The sequence below is a fragment of the Coffea arabica genome, chromosome 2c (genome assembly GCF_036785885.1).
Source record: "Coffea arabica cultivar ET-39 chromosome 2c, Coffea Arabica ET-39 HiFi, whole genome shotgun sequence".
In the NCBI taxonomy this organism is placed as follows: Eukaryota; Viridiplantae; Streptophyta; class Magnoliopsida; order Gentianales; family Rubiaceae; genus Coffea; species Coffea arabica.
The window spans coordinates 23565627-23585922 of record NC_092312.1 but is presented as its reverse complement, the minus strand read 5'-3'; the positions used below and the strand labels follow the sequence as shown (position 1 = coordinate 23585922).

At 35.8% G+C, this 20296-nt stretch overlaps 3 protein-coding genes across 3 annotated transcripts; 2 read left to right on the top strand and 1 right to left on the bottom strand.

The window, feature by feature from the left end:
• The first annotated feature begins 4974 nt into the window (after positions 1 to 4974).
• LOC113726909 (protein TRIGALACTOSYLDIACYLGLYCEROL 4, chloroplastic-like) lies at positions 4975 to 10723 on the top strand. The gene is made up of 5 exons (XM_027250827.2): positions 4975 to 5369; positions 6408 to 6657; positions 8079 to 8463; positions 9725 to 10044; positions 10339 to 10723. The coding sequence occupies exons 1-5, from the start codon at positions 5095 to 5097 to the stop codon at positions 10534 to 10536; spliced, it is 1428 nt and encodes a 475-aa protein (XP_027106628.1). The 5' UTR covers positions 4975 to 5094; the 3' UTR covers positions 10537 to 10723.
• Positions 10724 to 11483: 760 nt separating this feature from the next.
• LOC113726908 (10 kDa chaperonin 1, chloroplastic) lies at positions 11484 to 13844 on the bottom strand. The gene is made up of 7 exons (XM_027250826.2): positions 13669 to 13844; positions 13496 to 13557; positions 13275 to 13325; positions 12248 to 12313; positions 12110 to 12157; positions 11952 to 11981; positions 11484 to 11788 (listed from the first exon to the last, which is right to left on the bottom strand). Exons 1-7 carry the CDS (start codon positions 13754 to 13756, stop codon positions 11720 to 11722), a joined length of 414 nt encoding a protein of 137 aa, XP_027106627.1. The 5' UTR covers positions 13757 to 13844; the 3' UTR covers positions 11484 to 11719.
• Positions 13845 to 16100: 2256 nt separating this feature from the next.
• On the top strand, positions 16101 to 18819 carry LOC113726907 (uncharacterized). Its single transcript, XM_027250825.2, has 2 exons — positions 16101 to 16422; positions 18145 to 18819. Exons 1-2 carry the CDS (start codon positions 16347 to 16349, stop codon positions 18741 to 18743), a joined length of 675 nt encoding a protein of 224 aa, XP_027106626.1. The 5' UTR covers positions 16101 to 16346; the 3' UTR covers positions 18744 to 18819.
• Positions 18820 to 20296: the final 1477 nt, after the last annotated feature.

Here is a 20296-nt window from a genome sequence, read left to right as displayed (position 1 = left end):
CTATCTTAGTATAAGCCAATGAAAGGTGGAAAATTCTATCTAATTTTTCCTTTCTTGTTTTGATAAGACACATCATAGTTATATATCCAGCTTCATGTCTACAATCAAATGAAATTGTTTTTGCTTGTTGCTGGCAGCAGTTATAATGAAAGTCAAAACTCTATATGTCCTTTAATTGAGCAAGAGGGAAATGTTAATCGCACTCTCACCATTTACTTTATCATACAGTCTAATGAATAAAATTGTACGATAAAAATGACAGTAAAAGAATAATTAACTAACAAAAAGAGGAATGCAATTAACATTCCTCTTAAGCAAAATAGATGATAATTCCCTTTCGTGATCCCATGCACTTCTCTTCTAGGCAGTAGTCATTAGAATAACATCTGTAAGAAGAAAAAGCAGAGAAGAATAAGCATGAATTTAAAGAAACTTGAGCTTTATTTAAAGAAATGGAGAGATAACTAAGTCAGCTACTGTTCTAAAAGAGTTAAAGACAGCTAACTACTCTTCATGCCTCCACCCAAGAACTGCCAGACAAATGTCCAAACTTGTAATAGGAGCTAACAAAGAGTTGATCATCATTACAAAAGAGCCACGAACTCATTACTTTTACGCATATTCCATGTATGCTGGCTTAAATTTGCCAGCCTCAAGCAACTTTTACTGTAATGAACCAGAACGCAGGAGCCAAATCCAATGACAAGTTTTTTCTTTTTTTAATTTGTACTGAGAAAATAGAAGACGCGTCTCCTTTTGAAAGGCTGGTGATATTTGTTTGGATATAGGACTGACAATCATTATAACTTTTTTTTTTTTTTTAATTAATTGACAACACCTATATTACTCCTATTTCTACTCTAATTTGTCTAGAAGAGAGCCCAAGTTTGTTTGAGGACTTAAAATCTCAAGAATTGAACTCAGGTAGGGGAAGAGATGGATTGAATGATACAGAAGGATAGAGTGTAAATGAGAGATTTTGAATTTGAAACTCCACTTATACTATGAAAAAGCAAAAAGAATGGGACTCAGGTGAATCTGCTAGTATAAAAAAATTGTATAATGACAGTATATAAAAAATTTACTCTTAAATGGCTAATTAATCATTACTTGAGTAATAAACGACTACATGATGTATTAAAATTATAAGACGTTGTGACTATCCATGGCTATGCTTCCTTAAATGTAGGTCTATAGTTCAATTCTCAAACTTTAATTTTTTTTTTTTTCGTTTTCTTGTATAAGTAACAGAGCCTCACTTCGTCCAAAAATAAAAAAAAAAAAGGGAAAAAAATCCTAGCCCGCTGATATAAGCATCTTTATGAGAATGAGATAGAGGAAGTCATTTTTGAGGTTAGTTATTAGGCATCTAAGGAAAAATAGAAACGCATTGACAAGCTTTGCCCATCCTTTTGAAAAAAAGCCATTAAAGAGTATTCTTTATGAACGTCATGGATCAAGGAAAACGTGAATAAAATGATACTGCTGAATGTAATTTGCAGCCAAAGATCATGAATTCCATGTAGATCAAACTGGCAAGAAAAAAACTTGATAATAGTTTTAAATCAATTTTTACCCAAAAGTATTACCAACTATAACATTTTCGAACACTTGAATTTCTCTGTGTATTATTTAGTTCCAAAAGTTTAAAGCCGATCCCTGAAGAGTTATTCACAACCAATTTTGAAGCTCACTATCCTTTCTCCTTGCCCTCCTATTGTTTTATTTCACTCTAAAGTAGAATAATTTGTTAATTAGTACTCGCACACCCAAATGATAAGAATAGGATCTTTCAAAGCAATTCAAATCAAAAGAATAGGAGGATCTTTCAAGAAAACCATTCAAGAAAGCGAATTTGGAAACAATTGCCAAACTCTTAGCTTATCCAGATACATCTCCAAAATAAAACAATTACCAAATTCAGACACATCTCCAAAATTCCTATTTGAATGTATCACAAAATTGACAATATGGGTCGTCCCCAATCCCCATCCTTTGTTGCTTATACGCATCTAAATGCCATCATCGTGGCATCTTCAGTTCCCAAGAGCAATAATAGAGATTAGATTATCGAAGAGTTTCATATTAAGTGACAACTTCTTACCTAGACAAAACATGGTTTTTCTTCTCTTTTCTTTTCTTTTTTCTTTCTCTGTGATAGTTCTAATCGTCGGTTTCCTAAAACAAAAAAAAAAGGAAACGAATTTAAAAGGGATATGCATGAAGGGCTCTAATGTTTTTAGGTTACTTGCAGCATTTGGTTTGTCTCTCCAAATTTAGTACTAAGCTACGCCACTTTTCAACCGTAACTTCATCCAGTATGGGAATAGTATTATGACATTAGTTTCTGAAAAGAACTAAAAAGCCCTTTTACAAGACAGAAATTTTAACCTCATTCGTCCACTTTCTTAAAAGACATACTAAAGCATGGTGGTGTTTTAAGGTGTGGAGAAATGCTAATTTTATACAGGAGGCTTCGGCCTTTTTCTTTTTCCCCTTTTTGTGTCAAACTTACGGTAAAGTAACAGAATAATCGATAGTGGTACTTTCTCAAACCCCTTTTTTCTACGTAAAATAAAGAGGTTGGACTTGAATAATGATATTGTAACTCTAAAAGGATACTTTATCGAATAAACATACGCGACAATAAGACTGCATGGCAATATTTCGACTTTGTTTAGCAACAATTCTTAATTCTTGTGAAATGCACAGGAAACAATACAAGCTGAACCAAACTTCGTACTTGAATTATTGTTTCAGACTTTCAAACGGAACGGGTTGAAGTCATATAGATAGGATTAGCTTAAAAAGCGTTTCATCAACCTGCCTTGCACGGTTCCTTACCCAAACTTTTTTTCTTTCAGTTTTTATTTTGGTATTAGATGTTAATGACGGTCAAATGATAAAAATTCTACTCGAGACTATGTGCTAACAACCAACTCATCTAAATTGAGTTTGCTAACAATCAACTCACTTCAGTTGAGTTAACTACCTGATGTGAGCATGGAGTTCCAAGTGTGGAGCTATGTCTTCACTGTTTCCTTGCTCAAGGGGCTGTCCAAATCGCTTGGAAGACCGAAATTTCCAACTCAAGTTTCATTAGTTTTGTCTTTAGTTATGGCCGAATGTGTGGAGCTTATAGGGTCGTTAGCTTAGCTTAGTTACTAATTTAGTAGTTAGTATTAGTTATGAGTGGATTGAGTTGTTAGTTAATAAACAGACTAGATTAGCACCTTGGATCCGAGTTACTTAATAGGGTTATGGGCTAGGTTCCAATTAGTTGTGTTTTTGTTTGGCCTAGTCCGTTAGGAGTTTGTGTCAAGAAACATTAAAGCATCGTTTTTCTCTTTCAATAATAGTTACGGCATTTTATAGAAAATATTTCTCTGAGAGTTTTTCCTCTTAGCTCTACGAGCTTTTCTTAAACGCTTAAAATTGTATTCGTGTTTATTCTGTTTATCAATCAAGTTCATCATTCTTGATTGTGGCGGCACCTATCATCAATTCTTAAGGATCGTTAGTTCGTTTGATTATGGATCAAAAAGGTTCGCAATCACGGAATTTAAAGGAGTCCAAATAGGATTTTCTGCCATTCAAACTTGTGTCAATCACCATCAATTTGGAGTTTGGTTGATCATAAATTCGGCTTTCGAGTAGTTCAAAAGTCAAACGCTAAAAATGTACTTAGTAGCATAATTCTAAAATTAACTAATCTACAGTTGGTAGTTGATACATTTCCAAACGTAAAATAAAAGGATTATTTTAATCCATTCGAAGTTCAAGGACTAAATCGATATCCGTTTTAAATAATGGAGAGAAAGAATTATTGTTTAAAAAAAAAAAAGAACATAGAAACCAAGACCCCCAAAAGATCTTGGGAAAATTTGGAAGATAAGAATATGAACAATTGAAATTCATATATATAGGATGTAGCTTACAGGAAAATTTGTAGTCTAAAATCAAATTCCTGGTTTCAATTTAACTCACTTTTAAATTAATTTGTATTCTTGTCTTAATTCATGATTAGGAGGAGCATTGTGTGGTAATCAATTGTTTAGTGGGCAAAGAGGTCATCTCAAAGAGGTCATCCCGAAGTCAAATGACAAGCAATTTTCTTTGTCATCATCCTTCTTGCAACAGTGGGGAGAGGCAAAAAAAAAAACTGCTATCTTAGGTCAATAGTTCAAATACTAAGGACTAAGGAGGGAATATAGAATCTTCCAGCTTATCTTATAATGTTATAATGTGAGGGAAAATTATTTGGATACAAATAAATATTCTGACCAGTTCCAAATTCAAATGCCGAAAAAGTACTTTGTAGGATAATTCTAAAATTATCTAATCCATGGTTGATACATTTCCAAACATGAAATAAAAGAGAAAATTGGAAAATAGGATTAGGAAGATTTGAAATCCATAAGATTTCTATAAGTTTTAGGAATTTCGTAGATGAGGCATAAGTTATTGTTAAAAAATTACGAAAAAAAAATTTTAACTGGGCAAATAAAATTATAAAATAACATGTATATGCACATAATACTTCATACATGCACACTTGAATATACATATGTGAATTTATCGATTTAGATGTGCACATTCGATATAAGTATATGTTCATCAAAGTGCATATTTTTATTGAATAACGTGCACAATGTTTAAAGGATAATTTAGTTATTTACTAATAAATTTATTAGTTATTTTAATTAGTGACCAATAACTCAATCCTCATTCACGAATTAAAAAAAAAAAATTCATCCAACTTATGAATTTTGTATCTTCCGTATTTCAATTTCTCAAAATTCCTCTAAAATAAAAAAGACTATTCTAATTTACTATTAGAAGTTTAAGGACTAAATTGATCTCCGTTTTGAAGTATAGGGACTACACAATCATTTTTCCACCCAAGGAAGAGAAAAATAGAAAAGAATAGAAACCAAAACCCCCCAAAAATACCTTCAAATAGCTTCCCTCGCTCCCTTCCAAAACGAAGTCCTAATCAGATAACAAGGAAAACAAAAAAACCCATCAAGAAAACACTCCTCAGCTGAGACTGCCTCCACCAACCACCAGCTGAGCCGGCCGGCCGGCAGCAAGATGGCGAACCTGAGAACAGCAATGGATGCGGGGTTTTGGGACCTCAACATTGCCACTCCACAATCCCTTGACGGGGTGGCCCGTTCAATCCCAGGTGACCCTATTCCATTAGACGGAGCCACAGCGAGTAGAGCCCTCAGAATTCAGCAGCTGTCATTACTGGGAAATGGGTTTCCGCTAGGAATCATTCCCACTTGGTCTCCAACTCCTCATAAAGAACTGGGCTCTTTTGCCCTTCATTCCCTCGTGTTCAGAGCTGCCCCAACCGCAAATTGGTAAGGAAACTCTCCTGCTAGTAGAATTATCTTTATACATTTAAGAGCTGGCTTGGAATTTTCCTCGTCGTTACTATAGCTTAATGAAGAAAGAAAAACTGTTGACAAATTGGATAAACAACAAAAAATTCTTTTACCATTTTTCTGTATGTGTTTGGAAATGGGACAACTGGGTGTTTGTTGAAAGTGTAATTACTGGTTGTGTTAAGTTGCTGGATTTCTGGTTAAAGCCCCAGTAATCCTATTCTAGGTAATGTTCTTCTATAGCATCTGGTTTAGAATGCCAGCCAAGGGCTGCGAACATTTGAATTCGAAAGCTGGGAGGAATAGAGTAAATCTATTGTAGGCTATCCTCAGGAAACCCTTGAAAATGGCAGGAAAGATAATTCAATTAAGAAATAGAAGTGGATGATACTATTCCTTTAATTTTAGCATAAACCTTGTTATATTTGCCCCTTCATCAATAGTGATTTTCACCCACGATGAAGTGGATGATACTATTCCTAGAATGTCATCTTCTCAAAAATATCCGAGTCTGAATTCACTTGAACTCGTCTTATTGTTAACCTCCGTGTGGTTGAATGTATAAGTTGGTGTCTGATTACAAGTTTCAGCAGTTGATTACAAACACATTCTCGATACTACGGAATTTTGCCTTTTTGATTATGGCATTTGTCTTCTTGAAGCCAAAACCAAAAAAGAAACTGCTTACTATATTGCAAATTCTTTATTTTAGTTTGACTTCAGCCAAAATTGTAAGGGTTGAAAAATTTATGATAAGTTTCACTTGCAATAAATGGAAACATGCTAGAGAAACAGGGAAATAAGTAGGACGACAAGTATATGCAAAAAATATATCACTAGCTTGTTACTTTTTTTATTTCCTTTCTTTCTGTATGAAGAATAAAATATGCCATTTAGATTGTGGCACATTATTATGAAACAGATGTTATTTCAGCCTTTTGTGTTTAAAAGCTGCTTCAATATGCATTCTCAAAGTTTGCATCTGGTTTATGTCCTTCATAAACGTACATACAGGTGGCTTGGATTAATTGGGCAATTCCGTCCGAAAAAGTTGATTTCTTCCATTAAAGCTGAAGTATCTGCTGGAGATGAATGGGAATTACCTGCGTTCAGAGATGTTGCTAGACATTTCCTAAACAAATCACTTTATTCGATTGGTCTGTGCTCCCAGCTTGCTTTGACATCCTCAGCTTCCATTTTGTTGAGTTCAGAGAAGCATGGAGAGAGGAAAGGACGACGATCTAGAGCCATGCTCTTTTATAAGGCAACAATCCAGAACTTGCTAGGTTTCTTGTACTTGAGTTGCTTATACTATGTTATTTCTGTGATTTGGACTGCTATTTTTGCTTCACCACTTCCAAATAGTCAGTTCTTTCTTTCTGATTTCGGTTTGGTTAGACCAACCTCATTGGTCTCGTTACGCTTACATGTTTATTTTATGGGCTGCTGTTAAAAGCAGGTCTAGTGTTCAAAAGTTTAGCTAGCATACATATGGGTTGGGGATATCTGGCACTAGTACGTTTAAGTTGTGTAAGACATCATGAAGAAAACATAAATGCTATAATTATGGGGCCTGCTCTCCTTCCCTCTAAATTTCTAATATATCCAAGACTTCACTTGAAGCATGTGTCTATAACACATTAACAAGCTGGCTTACACGCATACACCATCAGCTGTTATGCCATCTTTTGGTTGGCAAAGCCTTAATAACTGGTAAGTCATGGACAAATCAACTAGCCTCATAATTAATCCCAAAATATATCGCTCCTAAATAATCAAAATTCTGCCCCTAATCAATTTCATGCCATCTTTTCCTTTTCTTTATACAGAATGTTCATTCTTATAGGTTCTTTGTTATTTACATGATAGGCCTAAAGAATCAGGTGAGTATAGGATTTTCTGTGTACTTTGCATTGTTAACATTCCATCGTATGGCAGTTGTGCATATATTTTTTTATTCATCTGCAATGAAATTTTGACTTTCAAATGCATTTAGACAAGGTAAATGCTGCTTTCTTTTGAATCATTGCTACTTGGCATCACCTTTTTGCTTTAGGATTTCTATTATTCATTTATTTTTGGGAAATTTTTTTAAGGAATTTTGGTTTTTTTGTTGTAGTTGTTGCTTGTTAGATTGCTTTGAATGTGTTTGTGTGATGCTAATCATTTATTTGAGATCATGTTTTCATTTATGGGGTCTTATGAATTTTTGTCTATTCCTCATCTTCTGATTTGTCAGCTGACTGGTGAGAGTCTAGGTGTTTATGAATTGATGTTCAAAGTTTTTTGAGTTCTGGAGTTCTTGTCATCATAAAATAACTGAACAATTGCAAGTATGATGTTAAGCATGAAGGGAAAACAGGGCTTGATGGAGCCAACAAGACAAATACCAATCAAGTTCTGCTTTGAGTTGCATTTGACAGTGCTTATGTTGGGTTTAGATCGGGTCCAGATCTGGCCCCTTTTGCTTTACTTTTACTTTGCTCCCTGTGACTGCTGCAAAATGCTTTTCTTTTCTTTTGATCCAGTAGTTTAACGTGTATTGTTGGTCAATATTTTGTTGTGAGTGGGGGCATCTATTACTGTTCTCTGCTTGTGTTATTTACATGCTTGAATGAGTTTGGGGCTGTTCTAAGACATGCATCAAAGTTTGAGGTTTACATGTTGATCTTTGTTGGGTTTCAGCTTCCCACTCATGACATCACCTTGGAAGCGGCATGGCCAGAGCTGTTTATAGACAATAGAGGAAGATACTGGAATGTTCCAGAATCTATATCTCTTGACTGTTTGTCCCTTGTTTCTGAATCTGGGTTGAGATATCGCTTTGGCATTCATAAAAATGGTGGCCTTCCCAGTTCTGTTGATTCCTTGAATGCTGCCGAGGCACCACTTGCTTTATTGCCAGGGTTTTGCGCAAAAGGTGCAGTTTCTTATGAGAAGAGCAAAGACCTGTGGAGGCAAAGAGAGACGAAAGAGGATCTCATAGTAGAGACACCTAATGGCAAGTTTTGGCGGCCTTCATATGATGTTCGTCTTAAGGAACCTCATTCAGCTATATCTGGAATAATTGGTAATGTTGTTGAATGTTCTTGTTCTTGTTCTGTTTTTGAACAACTAAGACTGTCTTTTCTTTCCTTTTAACTATATTACTCTTTTCTGGTTCTAAAGGCAATTTGTTACCTTCATGAACGAAAAATAAATATTCATCTGTGTCAAAAATTTATTAGCATCTCCTGACTCTTGGTATGTGTTTTCCTTCTATTTTTCTGCCCAATGTACTTGGTTAGCATAATGAAGTTGGATGAATGTATCAACTATATTCAAAATATAATGTTGAAGTGATGAATAAACAAAGATCCTATGTCCATGGTGCTCTAGACTTGGATCATGAAAAAAATCTGTGTTCTGTCTCCCGTATGATGGTCTACTTTAGTGAACATACAGTAAGTGCATTCAAGTAATTGCGTTGGTTAGATACGATTCACTCTTGTCAATATTTGAAGCTTAAGCTGTTCTACCTCCCATGGCTGCTGGTCCTTGGCTTTCTTAGATATGAAAGTCTATCATCTTTATTGTTGTCCTTCTCCTTAGTTGCAACACTTAAGAATACGGGAGCCCTCTACTCCTGGTAGTTAGTGTAAGCCAATCCTGTCCCTTCAAGCTGTTAACTGGAGTAATCTTTTTGAATTTACTTTCATCAAGTTTTTGTGGCTACTAATGTACAGAGATTGAGCAGTAAGCTCAAAATGCCACATGGTTATTATTTATACTGCCAAAGGAAGATCTCATCTCTGCTCCATCCACTCTCTTTGCTTGGTGGGAACATGCAGTGTCTTTTAAACTCAAATGATGCCAAACTCTCCAACTGGTGTTCCATTTTTTGTGTCTACTGATTTTATAAATCTAGTTCTTTCTTATGGAGTAGAGTTTAAAAACAAATAGGGTACCAGGATTAGCCAATTATCAAGGGCAGTGGATGTTTAAATTTTGGACCTTGTTCGGCTTATGTTGCAGGGACTATTCTCAATTAGAGCACATGCTTATGGTTGTTCTCTTCTGCATTTTCAGAACTTAAAAGTTTCTTGAATAAATGCAACATATTTTGCTAATATCTCTTGATTTATTTACTCCGACTTCAGCTTCTTAGTAACTATCAGCTCTAATACAATGTCTTGAGAATACTGTACGTTATAACTGTAGGTCTTGAGTCATGATAGCAGTTGATTAGTACAAAATTTTGCAGTCATACATTTGCTTTCAATATTTCTCTTCCTACTAAATAACAGTTCTTGTAACCTTCCTTTCTGCTTCAAACTTTTTTGTGCATATAGGTGCTACTTGTGCATCATGGTTTGGTAATGGGAAGAGTGTGGTTGCTGTTGAATCAAGGGAAGCTGGGGTTGATCACATTCCTTATAATGCTAAGAGTAGAAGTCCTTTCAGTCTTGATATGTTTGGGTCATTTTGCTATACTTTCCAGCATGGAAAATTTAGAAAGTTGTTTGGGGACCTATCAAGGATAGATGCCCGATTGGATGTTGCTTCAGTTTCGGCATTAGCCAAGCAGATTTCAAATGTTGGGAATGCTTCTTACAGTAATGCAGAAAACTTTCCGTCTTCGCCGAGATTCAATGTTATATTGCAGCAGCAGGTAAACTTGTTTTAAACCTCCTCGTTTTCTGCTTATAGAATAAAATTGCTGAAAGAGAAGGTAATACTAGTAAAGAGGGAAGTTCAATGACTCTGATATCATGTTGTTTTCAAATTTGTACTTTTTGGGTGTATCAAGGTTAACTAACATACGAGTGCTTGAGGTCAGTCGTCATCATCGAGATGGTGCAGGTTTTGAATTGTAGGGTCATCTAGAATGTGAGTTATTTTTTGATTTTGAAATTCTTGAGGTGTAGGACATAAATTGAGCTGGTGAATATGTTCATTTTTGTAGGTTGTAGGACCTATTGTTTTCCGAGTGGACTCTAGATTTGTGCTAGATTTGGCAAGAGGCAGCCGGGGTCCTCACTTTGAAGATGCTATTTTCAGCCTGAACTATGCTTTGCGGCTCTTGCAATCTGGGAAAGTTGTAGCATGGTACTCTCCCAAAAGGAAGGAAGGGATGATCGAATTACGCTTGTTTGAGTTTTGATTTCTACCTCTAATTTGTTTCGGTAGTTGAGGCAATTTTGATTTCATTGTCCTTTTGTAGTATTATACCCCTTGTAATAGCAACAGCTTCCTTTTGTTATGGTCGGTTGATTTTTGCCAGAAAATGTGCACCTTTCTGGAAATTTTTGGGCTGAATGAAGAAATTGGCAAACATGAAAATTTGAGCATCTTCACTGTTGCAATTGATATGTAGAGGGGGTAACTCAAAAAAGCACGAATAGTCAAAGGCTTTCCTACTACAAGCTTGACACAATTGAGAAGCGCATCTGTTGCCGTTTTGATTAAAAAAAAAAAAAAAAGAGAAGCGCATCTGCAGCCCAAAGCTGGTAACTCTCTTGACCTGTGAAATCAGATTGCACCTTGAGTAGTAATGCTGGTCGTTACACTTTCGATACAAAGGACGATTTTATTTGCCAGTTTTCCAGTTCTTCTTGGTTTCACTCAGTTCTACCACTCCATGATTATGTCTTCACCGATTGTTATTGTCAGTTTATATGCCTTGTTGATACTAATTGGAAGCCGTACTTTTGGTCTCTGTCGTTTCTTTTGCCCTCTTCTCTTGGCATAATTGAAAGATAAGTTTGTAGATTATAACCAGATATCAAACAAGACTGAAGCCTATCCAGCATGCAGTTGCTGATCCTTCTTAATAATTGAATTACTGACCTATCATTATAGTAACTTAACCCCCATCCAAACCTTTGCAAGAAAGTCCATCATGATAAGGAAAATGGTTAAAACCCCTAGTATGCTCATCGGTTGCCTTCAGGATGACCCCTTGAGAGGTGAACATCAACAAAAGCCCAATATGCTTCACCGGATAAACAATTTTGAACTGATTTATCACACAATACTACTAACTATAAATTTAGATAAGACTGCCAGCCTAAAATCAACAACACATCAATGCCAAAAAGCAGAGTCAAATGGAAAACCCGAAATTTGATTTTAGGCAGGGAAATCTTAAGCATGTAACTGGTGAAGTAATTAGCATGTCATGATCCCACAACACTGAGTTTTACATTATTATTGCACAATTGAATGTAAGAGAAAAGAAAGTTTAGTCTTCAAATGAGCTCTCTACCAACCAAATCTGACAAAATGAATGCATCGGAGAAGCCAAATCGCCTTAATCAGAAGCCTCAGCCTTTGAAATGCTGAAATTATTCAACCACAGCAAGGAGGTCGCCAGCTTTACAAAAACAGTGTCTAGCCTCTGTTCCCAAATCCACCTAATAGATTATCAAAGAAGAAAAAAAATCAATCATAGATATCTCAAAAAAGAAATATGTTTAAATGAGTATCCATTTCCCGCAGATCGTGTAATCGTAGAAACAGTCTGCAAACATCTCGAGAAAACATCTCAAGTCATAGAAGTGACGCGTCATTGCATACCTCATAGGCATTTATGTCAGAAAAAAGCACCTGCAAAACAATCATATAGGGTCAAGACAACAATCACGTCAAACAACAAAGTCCAATGTCCCAGCTATGTATTTGAGCAATCAAAAACAGGAGTTCAAAGTTCTGTGTGCACAAATTTGTCAACGGACCTTCTTTCCACTGTTCACTTCACCAGCTTCAGTACCAACAGATATCACCTAAAGTAAGTCACGCCATTAAGCAGCCAATAAGTGAAATTCAGTCCAGTAGTGTTTACTTTAATAAAACATTTTTGATATTTCACCTACCTCTCCCATTAGATAGCGCTCAAACTTTACTGCTGATTTTGGCAGCAAAACTCCCCCAGCTGATTTCTGCATTAAAATTCTTTCATATGTCAATCATAGCCCCAGGAAGGCATGTCTCTGTTTACGCATGTCTGTCTAAAAGTATGTCTGTAGAGAATTCTATAGTATCCTTTAGGACTAGAATTCCTCAAGTTACTTTAACCATCCAGCATGATTGAAATGAGAGCATACTATAGGCAAAAGTAGGGCTAGAAAGAAAGTTTGTTATGGAACACAATAGTAATTTTCAGTGCTACAGCCTGGGACGGGCCAGCACTTACAACAATACATTCCCATCATTATAACTGACCCAATCAATCTATGAAACTATCACAATCATAACAATCCGAGAAGGCTCTGGCACGGAAGTATGACTGTCAACTTGCTCCTCCACATTGCCACTATCACCAAGTTCGAAGTAACTAATTGAAGTCTCACACATTAAATCAGGATCATACCATCTATAACCACACAATCAAAGGGATCCACTATCTGCTAGTGTGTGAATTTTACATAGTCAACCCAGTATCAATATTATTGAAGTCTTTTATGTCCGCTTCAGAGTTCATAACGCATAGCCGGCCTTGAATTTAGCAAAAATAGGTCACTGTTCACTGAGTAACTACAATGGTTTAATTACTGTTTTTATTCACTGAAAGTTACATTTCATAGTAGTCATCACTTTGCAAAAGATGCTTGTGGTTATTACAGAAACAAAAATTATAACATTTTTTAGAATAATAATGAGTGAAAAAAGACAAAATTCTGATTCAACATTTTCAAATATCCAACAGAATTTTAACGCGAAAATAATGCCTGGATACTCAATTGTCTCGTATTAAATTCATTACTTCAAATTTTACATATATAATCCCATTAAAAGTAAGTATTAACCCACCAAATACCCACGATAATATGAATGCAGAAGAACAAAATTCATAGCCAGAAAAATTTAATCATGACAAAGATAAAGTCTACGATGGAATACCTGTGGTAGCTCCTCTAACCTTATTAACACTCTATCTGCTTGAGGCACAACCTGTAAAACATAGAAATAATCAAATAAACCAAAACCCATCAGGAATTTTTCCCTTCCCAATTCCCATTCGTCCAACATAAGAGCTGGGAAAAATTATTGAAAATAAGTTGAAACAAAATTCTACTCTAAAATGTTGAAAAAGAAAAACAGGATGAAGAACAAGTGAAAACCTTAGTGGGTTCGAACTTCTTGGCAATCGCACTGACTCTGAGGGAGTTGTTTCTGGGCAAAACTGATCAGAACAGAAAATGAGCTATATATGTTAACAAAGCTGAGGCCTAATTGGAAATTGAATAAAAAAAAAAAATCAACAGGGCACCCAAGAAAAGGAAGTTAGAATTACCCCTGGGTCTTTGGGTGGGCAAAAATCGGAGGTTTGTGTTTTGAGAAGTGAAGGGTTTTGCTGCTAATGTAACAAGGGTAGACGCCATGGATAAGGGGAAAGAGCTACAGACTTGAGCTTTAAGCTGGGAGGAAGAGCAGCTTTTGTTAATGTTAATTTTGAAATGATACGCTTATGGGCCCTTTTATTGGTTATAACAGCTTTACATTCTAGAGAGTTCGTCGGAGCTCTCGCCCAGGTTTTATGACCTAATCACAGATTTTTGGGTCGCGTACAGTTGAGGCCCATTTAATTGGGCCTTTTGGCATTTGTCAAGTCAGCCGCACGCTTCAGTTAAGCCCATTGCTACGATTATTATGTTTTTTTTTTAAAAAAAAAAAATTCTGGAAACCATGTAAAGTGAAAAAAAAAAAAAAATCAGTATGCAAACAAAAATTTTCAATGTTATTTGTAATCACACGTGTAATGTACCAGTTATCTTTGTCTTGAGGCATTAAGATAGTAGTACTGTATCTTTTTTTTTAATCCTTCTTAGAAATTAACATTAACAGATATTATTCTAATCATATGCATTTGGATAAAATCCAATAAACTTCTCTATCGTTTATGCACAAGTCAAAGGATCCCTTATCGATTGGAAACATCCACATAACCCCTATACTTGTGATCAAACTCTAGAAACTAATTTGGAAATTTTCCTGAAGATGTGACCAGCAATGAACCTCCAGAACAATACAGATAGACTAGCACTTCAATTTTTTGCCATCAAATTTGTTTATGGATTTTTGTACAAGTGGGGTTTTTGGTGCTATTTGAGAAAAATTAAATTCTGAAACCACGTTTGTATGTGGTGTTGGTTAGTGAAGAAGATGGTGGTGGATATGTTGATTTGTGACAATTGGAGGAACGAATTTGACCCTATTAATTTTAATTACCGAAATGATAATATGAACCATTCCCTTACCCACCTGGAGTGCTAAATTGTCTGAGTGTTTGGATAAAGTATTATTTGAAATAATAATTGTAGTACTTTTTTGTAACATGATGTATGTGAGATAAAAAGATAATTAAAAATATAAAAATATGGATTGAAAAATATTTTTATGATGCAAGTGAAATATTATGTGAAATAATTCAACTATTCAAGAAGAACTAGATTGTCAAGAAAAAGAATGAAACGGAGAAAAGAATGGAAGAAAGGGGGAAAAAGAGAGGAAAGAAAATGGAAAGAAAAGGGAAAAAAGGTCTCTAGTTTGACCAAAAATAAAAAAGGAAAGTAAAAAGAAAAGGAAAAAAGAAAAAAAAAAGGAAGAAAGATTGCAAGTCTTTGGTTTGATTGACAATATAAATAAAGGGCAAAGTTGAAAAAAATATATTGTAAAATGTTGTAAATTATTTAACAATTTTATGTTTGGATATCCCATTAGTTGAAATAATTATTTAGCTTCCATCATAAATATATTTTTAACTATTTTTTTTTATCTTTTTAATTACTTTTTTATATCATATAATACATCATATCACAAACAAAGCAGTACAGTGTCAGCACAAATTCCTTGAACCACAAATTCGAACCATACTTGAGGATTTAAAATAATTGCTTCTTTTTTATTTTTCTTTCAATTTATCTAATTTTTAATATTCATTTTTAAGATTTAAAATAATTATTGATTCAAAACTATTTATGGAAGCAAAGATATGATTTTTATAAAATAATAAGCAAAACTTTTTTCTATTTTTTTGGATTGCTTCAGGGTTAATAAAATAAAAATATGTTCTTTTTTTAATGCAACATGATCTCAATAAGGGCATTTTCAGTATTAAGGGAGTTTTTGTTAAATGTTTGATCATTCAAAGGGTAAGACCGTTATTTGGATAAATTACAGGAATTGATTGGTAATATGGTCAAACCTCAGGGGAGGTCAATGTAATTAGCCCATAATTTTTTCAAATAACAGGTATACAAACACTTCTCCTCAGCTTTTCAAGTAACTTCAATCTATTCTCTGGTTTGCAAGGTCTAACTGGTTACTATTATGTTCCACTGTTGAATTTGGCATTAGAATCCCAAGTATTAATAGTTGCAATAAATCTTCATAAGTGATCAACCAACTGAAATATAATATACCTTGTTTGGATTGCGATTTTTCGTCGAAAAATTATATCGTGATCACATTTCTCTATTACCTTTTTTTCTCATGAATATCAAATCGCTACAATAATTTTTTTTATGAAAAATCATGAAAAATCCAATTCAAACACAGCTCAGGAGGAAACAAGCATTAGGAATAGCCTGTTGTTATTCGGCTAATTGGCTGGAAGCAACTGGAGAGGTATTTTCCAAAAAAAGGAAACCAATTAACGGCTACTTGGGACCCCTACGCCATCTTTTCCACCCACAATCTCTGCAAAAACTCGTCCTCTGTCTACTTTTCTCAAAACCCAAAGCTCACTTTTTCTTTCCAATGCTCATTTGACTTCTCCAGTAATGTGCAAGAAATGCTATCTATAGTCTTAAGTTTAAACGCTAAGCAGACCCCTTTGTCTGAGCTTTGCCTTTCTTTCATCTCTCTCTCATATTTTTTTTCATTTCCACCGAGAAAGAAAGTGAGTGAAAACTAGCTCTTTCACTCGCTTTCTGAATTTGGCATATCGGACTCTTTTGAGAGGAAGGCATAATGTTGAAGACATTTGTTAACCTCATTGTTCTTTGCAGCCTTTTCTTGGCAGCTGTTGTATCCTCAAAGCACCACGGTAGGTAGATTCTGAGTCTAGAGCTCCTTATCTCATTCTGCTCCTCTGCCTTTCCTTCACGACTACTGGGATGTATATAACCCGTCTAGTTTTTGCTTGATTTCTGTAGTTTTCCAATATTGTATGATGTAATAACAAGCTTGATGAGCTACCTTCAATTTTTTTTTCTCTGTCTAAAATATTTTGTGTTAGGTTTCTGGCATAAATGGGATTATTAATGGAGAAAGATCTTGTATAAAAAGTCAATTTCAGTAGCTTTGATTCTTTTGTTGGTCATAGAATTTTTCTGGGGAAACAACTTTTTTTTTTGTCTGATGAAAGAAACAGTCGAAAATCTGGAAAAAAAAAAAAAACTATGTGCATTTTGAAAAAAAAAACATCCTTTAGATTCCATTTCCGGTTAATTTCTAATTGCCCATTTATTTCGCTCAAATAAAGGACTTATTGTGCCTTCATGCAATTGATTCATAGAAGAGCTTATGACTGAAACTTAATCGAATTTATTCTCCCATTTTTTCCTCCATTTCTCTTAGCCCATCTCTCTACCACTATTGTTATGAATACATTTCTATCACAAGTGATGTTCTTGTTATTCACTTATTCTACTTTGATTATCAAAGCTTATGTATCGATCGTTGTGACACAAGAGAACATAAACAAATACCAAAACTGTGATTCAAACAAATATTAAGTTAGCTCATTAGACTACACTCTGTAAATTCTTTGACGCGGTTGTTTTTGGCTTAAATTATCTAACCTGCGACCAAATAGAACGTCATTCTTTGCTGTATCTGAATAATGTGCTTTATTCTTTGGGGGAATTTTTACCCCTGTATCATTTTCTATGACCAAGAGCTAAGGAGGAAATGTAAAAAAAATTTAATGTTATGATATGCATTTTGTACTAAACCCGCTCATAGTTGGAATAGGAAGTCCAGCTGCAGATAATGAGCAGGGGACAACCAACCAGTAATGGCTTAAAGGCTAAAACTCCCTTCTTCAACCCTTCATAACAAATTTCTTTAAGAGGAAAGAAGGGAAACTTAGTCTCTTATTATAAAGGAGGACAGGAGAAGTGCATGTATGATCGGCCATCACACTGACATGAAATTTCGGAGATGATGAACTAGAAGGGGCTAGTTACAATAAGGACATGAAATGGCATGCCCAATAGACTTTGGTTGTATTTTCTATGACTTACTTTTCTGATGATGTTTGCTCAGCTGATTCTCATGCTTTACCTGAGGGATCTTCAAAAACCAACCCCTTAATTAGAGTGTCTTCACAGATTAGATAGGAAAATATACGACTTGTATTGACTTGGAAGTACCTATATTCGAATAAAAAGAAAATTTTTCCTCCACCTCACCATTAGTCTTGTGGCCAGATACACCTGTTGGAGCAGTCGCTGCATTTGTACCTTAATTGTGATGTTAAATAAGAAATGTCTTAGATTGAAAGGTAAGGAATCAGAAGCGCTGAGATTGACTTAGAAAGGCAATTTGCTATGTCTTATTTATTCTCGGTAATCTGAATTTACACTAACACTCAGGCAGCAAGAATACATTTCTGTCTCATTGATATCTGCTCATGTTCAAAAGGCATGGCAGTTCTGGATTTCTTTTGTCTTGTTAGTTTCAGGTTTGTGTTACATGATTTTTTCAAACACTGTCATCTGACTGCAAGATCTACCCTTGTGTATTGTACTGTATTTTGCTATAGGGAACCCAGCAGATGATCTTGTTGAACTCATCAACATGAACCGAACAGCTCATAAGCTTCCTGAATTAAGTAATAGTCCTGGCCTGGGGTGCGTTGCCCTGCAGTGTGCAGAGGAATGTCAAGCTAACTGCACTAGTGATAATGCCATAAATTGTCACCCTTCCGCCGATGATTTTACTGAAATTTTTGCTCCCAATTGTGGTGTGGAGCTGCCAACTTTTGGAACCATATCTGGCCATGTTGTTGGCTGTCATCACAAAGATCTCACGCCTTCAGAAGCCTTCTCAAATGTGCTTTTCCGAGACAAGAAATCTTTCTCCCTTTTGGGAAACAGATCACATAACGAAGTAGGAATTGGCATATTTCGAGCCCATAAGCACAAAGGTCCCTATTTGTGGTGTGTTTTATTTAGCAGTAGTCAAACAAATACCACGTTTGTTCTTGATGATCTTGGGAGAGGGATCAAGCAGATAAAAGGATGTTACAGCGGACTAAGCGATGCTTGCAGCAGACAAAATCGAAATACTGATCAAGCTTCATATGTCAACATCTGTGTCATGTTATTCATCATATTTTTTCTGTCAACAAGCTTACGATAATTTTCATTAAGAGATGCTGATAATTGTGATACTTGTTTTGGTTGAACTAGAACCTAAAAGTAGTTGCTTTTCTCGACTTTAATGTGTGTTTGTGTGTGTACACATACTATGCAATAGCGATCAATGGCCCTAGGCTAGCACCACCACTCCAAACAGTAGTTACGTGCAAAATACGATGAGTAAACGGGAGGCTAGAACAAGGAGAGGTAGTGGAGAAGGGAGGAATGACAGTGGCAATTCTGGAACTTTGGTTTCACGATGGCATAAAATCATCGTCTTGTTTTTTTCCTAATTGGTTTTTAGTTGCTTTAAGTAATATGTTCTGAATCTAATAGAACAATTCCGTTAGAATTAATTGTTTTTTTGGGGTATTTTTGAAATATTTTATTATAATAATGTAGATGAAATGCTTTTACTATGGATGAGGTTGTTTTTTAAGTTGTTTTTAGTGTTTTTGAGGTTATTTTTTTAATAAGGGAAATTTGTCAAATTGGTCCCTAACATTTATCAAAAACACTTTTTTAGTCCCTAACATATAAAATCAGCTAAAATTGTCCTTCACATTTAAATTGTGATCCAATTTGGTCCTAATGCTCATTTTTGCTCCTTTCTCCGGCTAAAAATAGTACACCCCTCTCACGTGGTCATATTTTCAAGGACAAAATTGGAAAACACAAATTCCAGATCCACTGGGGACGATCCTTGACCTCACTATCTTTATCTTATTTCGACTCTCTAAGGACAGGTTCACCACAACTGTGACTGAGTTCACTTGAATAGAAGCATATTTGGAGGTGATCAGAGGCCGGAGAGCCAAGAGTAGACACGTAGTATAGAGATTCACCCGAGATTCCTCCTGGGTCTGGGTTAGTTTCCGGAGGAAAAGCAGAGCCTCCTCTTGCTCGAACACTTGAGAGCTCTGGAGCTTGGTCAGGAACTTGTCTTCTTCGAGGGAGCTAGAGTGACACAAGGACTCAATATCTGAGGAGGACGAAGAAGAGCAGCAACAATAGAGGCGGGTGGTTAAAGGTAGAGGAGTGGTGGGCTTGTTGATGACAGTGGTGGCCGTCACGGATTCCTTGGAGCTGGCGGAAACTTGACTAGGCGTCCGAGTCAGCTCGATTTCTTGGAAAGAGAACTTTGATAATTGATGATTAGGCTTCTATTGGGAACGGAAAGCGAGCAATAAGGTACGAATGAGGTTATGAGCGGAGCAGAAATCGAAGGGTTTGGGAGGAGGGGTAAAGAGAGTAAAATGGCATCAGCTGAGAACAGCGGACTTGAGGGCGAGGTTAGGGATGAGGATAGAGAAATCGGGAACAGAGCTGTCGGGGAGGGTGGATCTGAAGTTGAGGGACTTGCAGGCATTGATACAGTTACGCTCGAAGAAGTGGCCGGAGGAGACAATAACGGGGTCAACCATGAGGGAGCTGGGATGGGGTAGACGAATTCCGGAGGAGGTTGGATTTTTTGCTTTGGGGATTTCTCAAAGTGGATTTTCCACTTGGGTAGCTGCTTCTGCTTGGCGCCACTGCCTATCTCCTTTTTCCATT

Excerpts from the sequence above, each read along its gene's own strand:
- LOC113726909 (XM_027250827.2), top strand. The coding sequence starts at position 5,095 with ATGGCGAACCTGAGAACAGCAATGGATGCGGGGTTTTGGGACCTCAAC. Across the intron at positions 5,370-6,407 it reads GCTGCCCCAACCGCAAATTG|GTGGCTTGGATTAATTGGGC; the intron begins GTAAGGAAACTC and ends ACGTACATACAG. Across the intron at positions 6,658-8,078 it reads GAGCCATGCTCTTTTATAAG|CTTCCCACTCATGACATCAC; the intron begins GCAACAATCCAG and ends GTTGGGTTTCAG.
- LOC113726908 (XM_027250826.2), bottom strand. The coding sequence starts at position 13,756 with ATGGCGTCTACCCTTGTTACATTAGCAGCAAAACCCTTCACTTCTCAA. Across the intron at positions 13,326-13,495 it reads AGAAGTTCGAACCCACTAAG|GTTGTGCCTCAAGCAGATAG; the intron begins GTTTTCACTTGT and ends TATGTTTTACAG. Across the intron at positions 12,314-13,274 it reads GGTTAGAGGAGCTACCACAG|AAATCAGCTGGGGGAGTTTT; the intron begins GTATTCCATCGT and ends ATTTTAATGCAG.
- LOC113726907 (XM_027250825.2), top strand. The coding sequence starts at position 16,347 with ATGTTGAAGACATTTGTTAACCTCATTGTTCTTTGCAGCCTTTTCTTG. Across the intron at positions 16,423-18,144 it reads TGTATCCTCAAAGCACCACG|GGAACCCAGCAGATGATCTT; the intron begins GTAGGTAGATTC and ends ATTTTGCTATAG.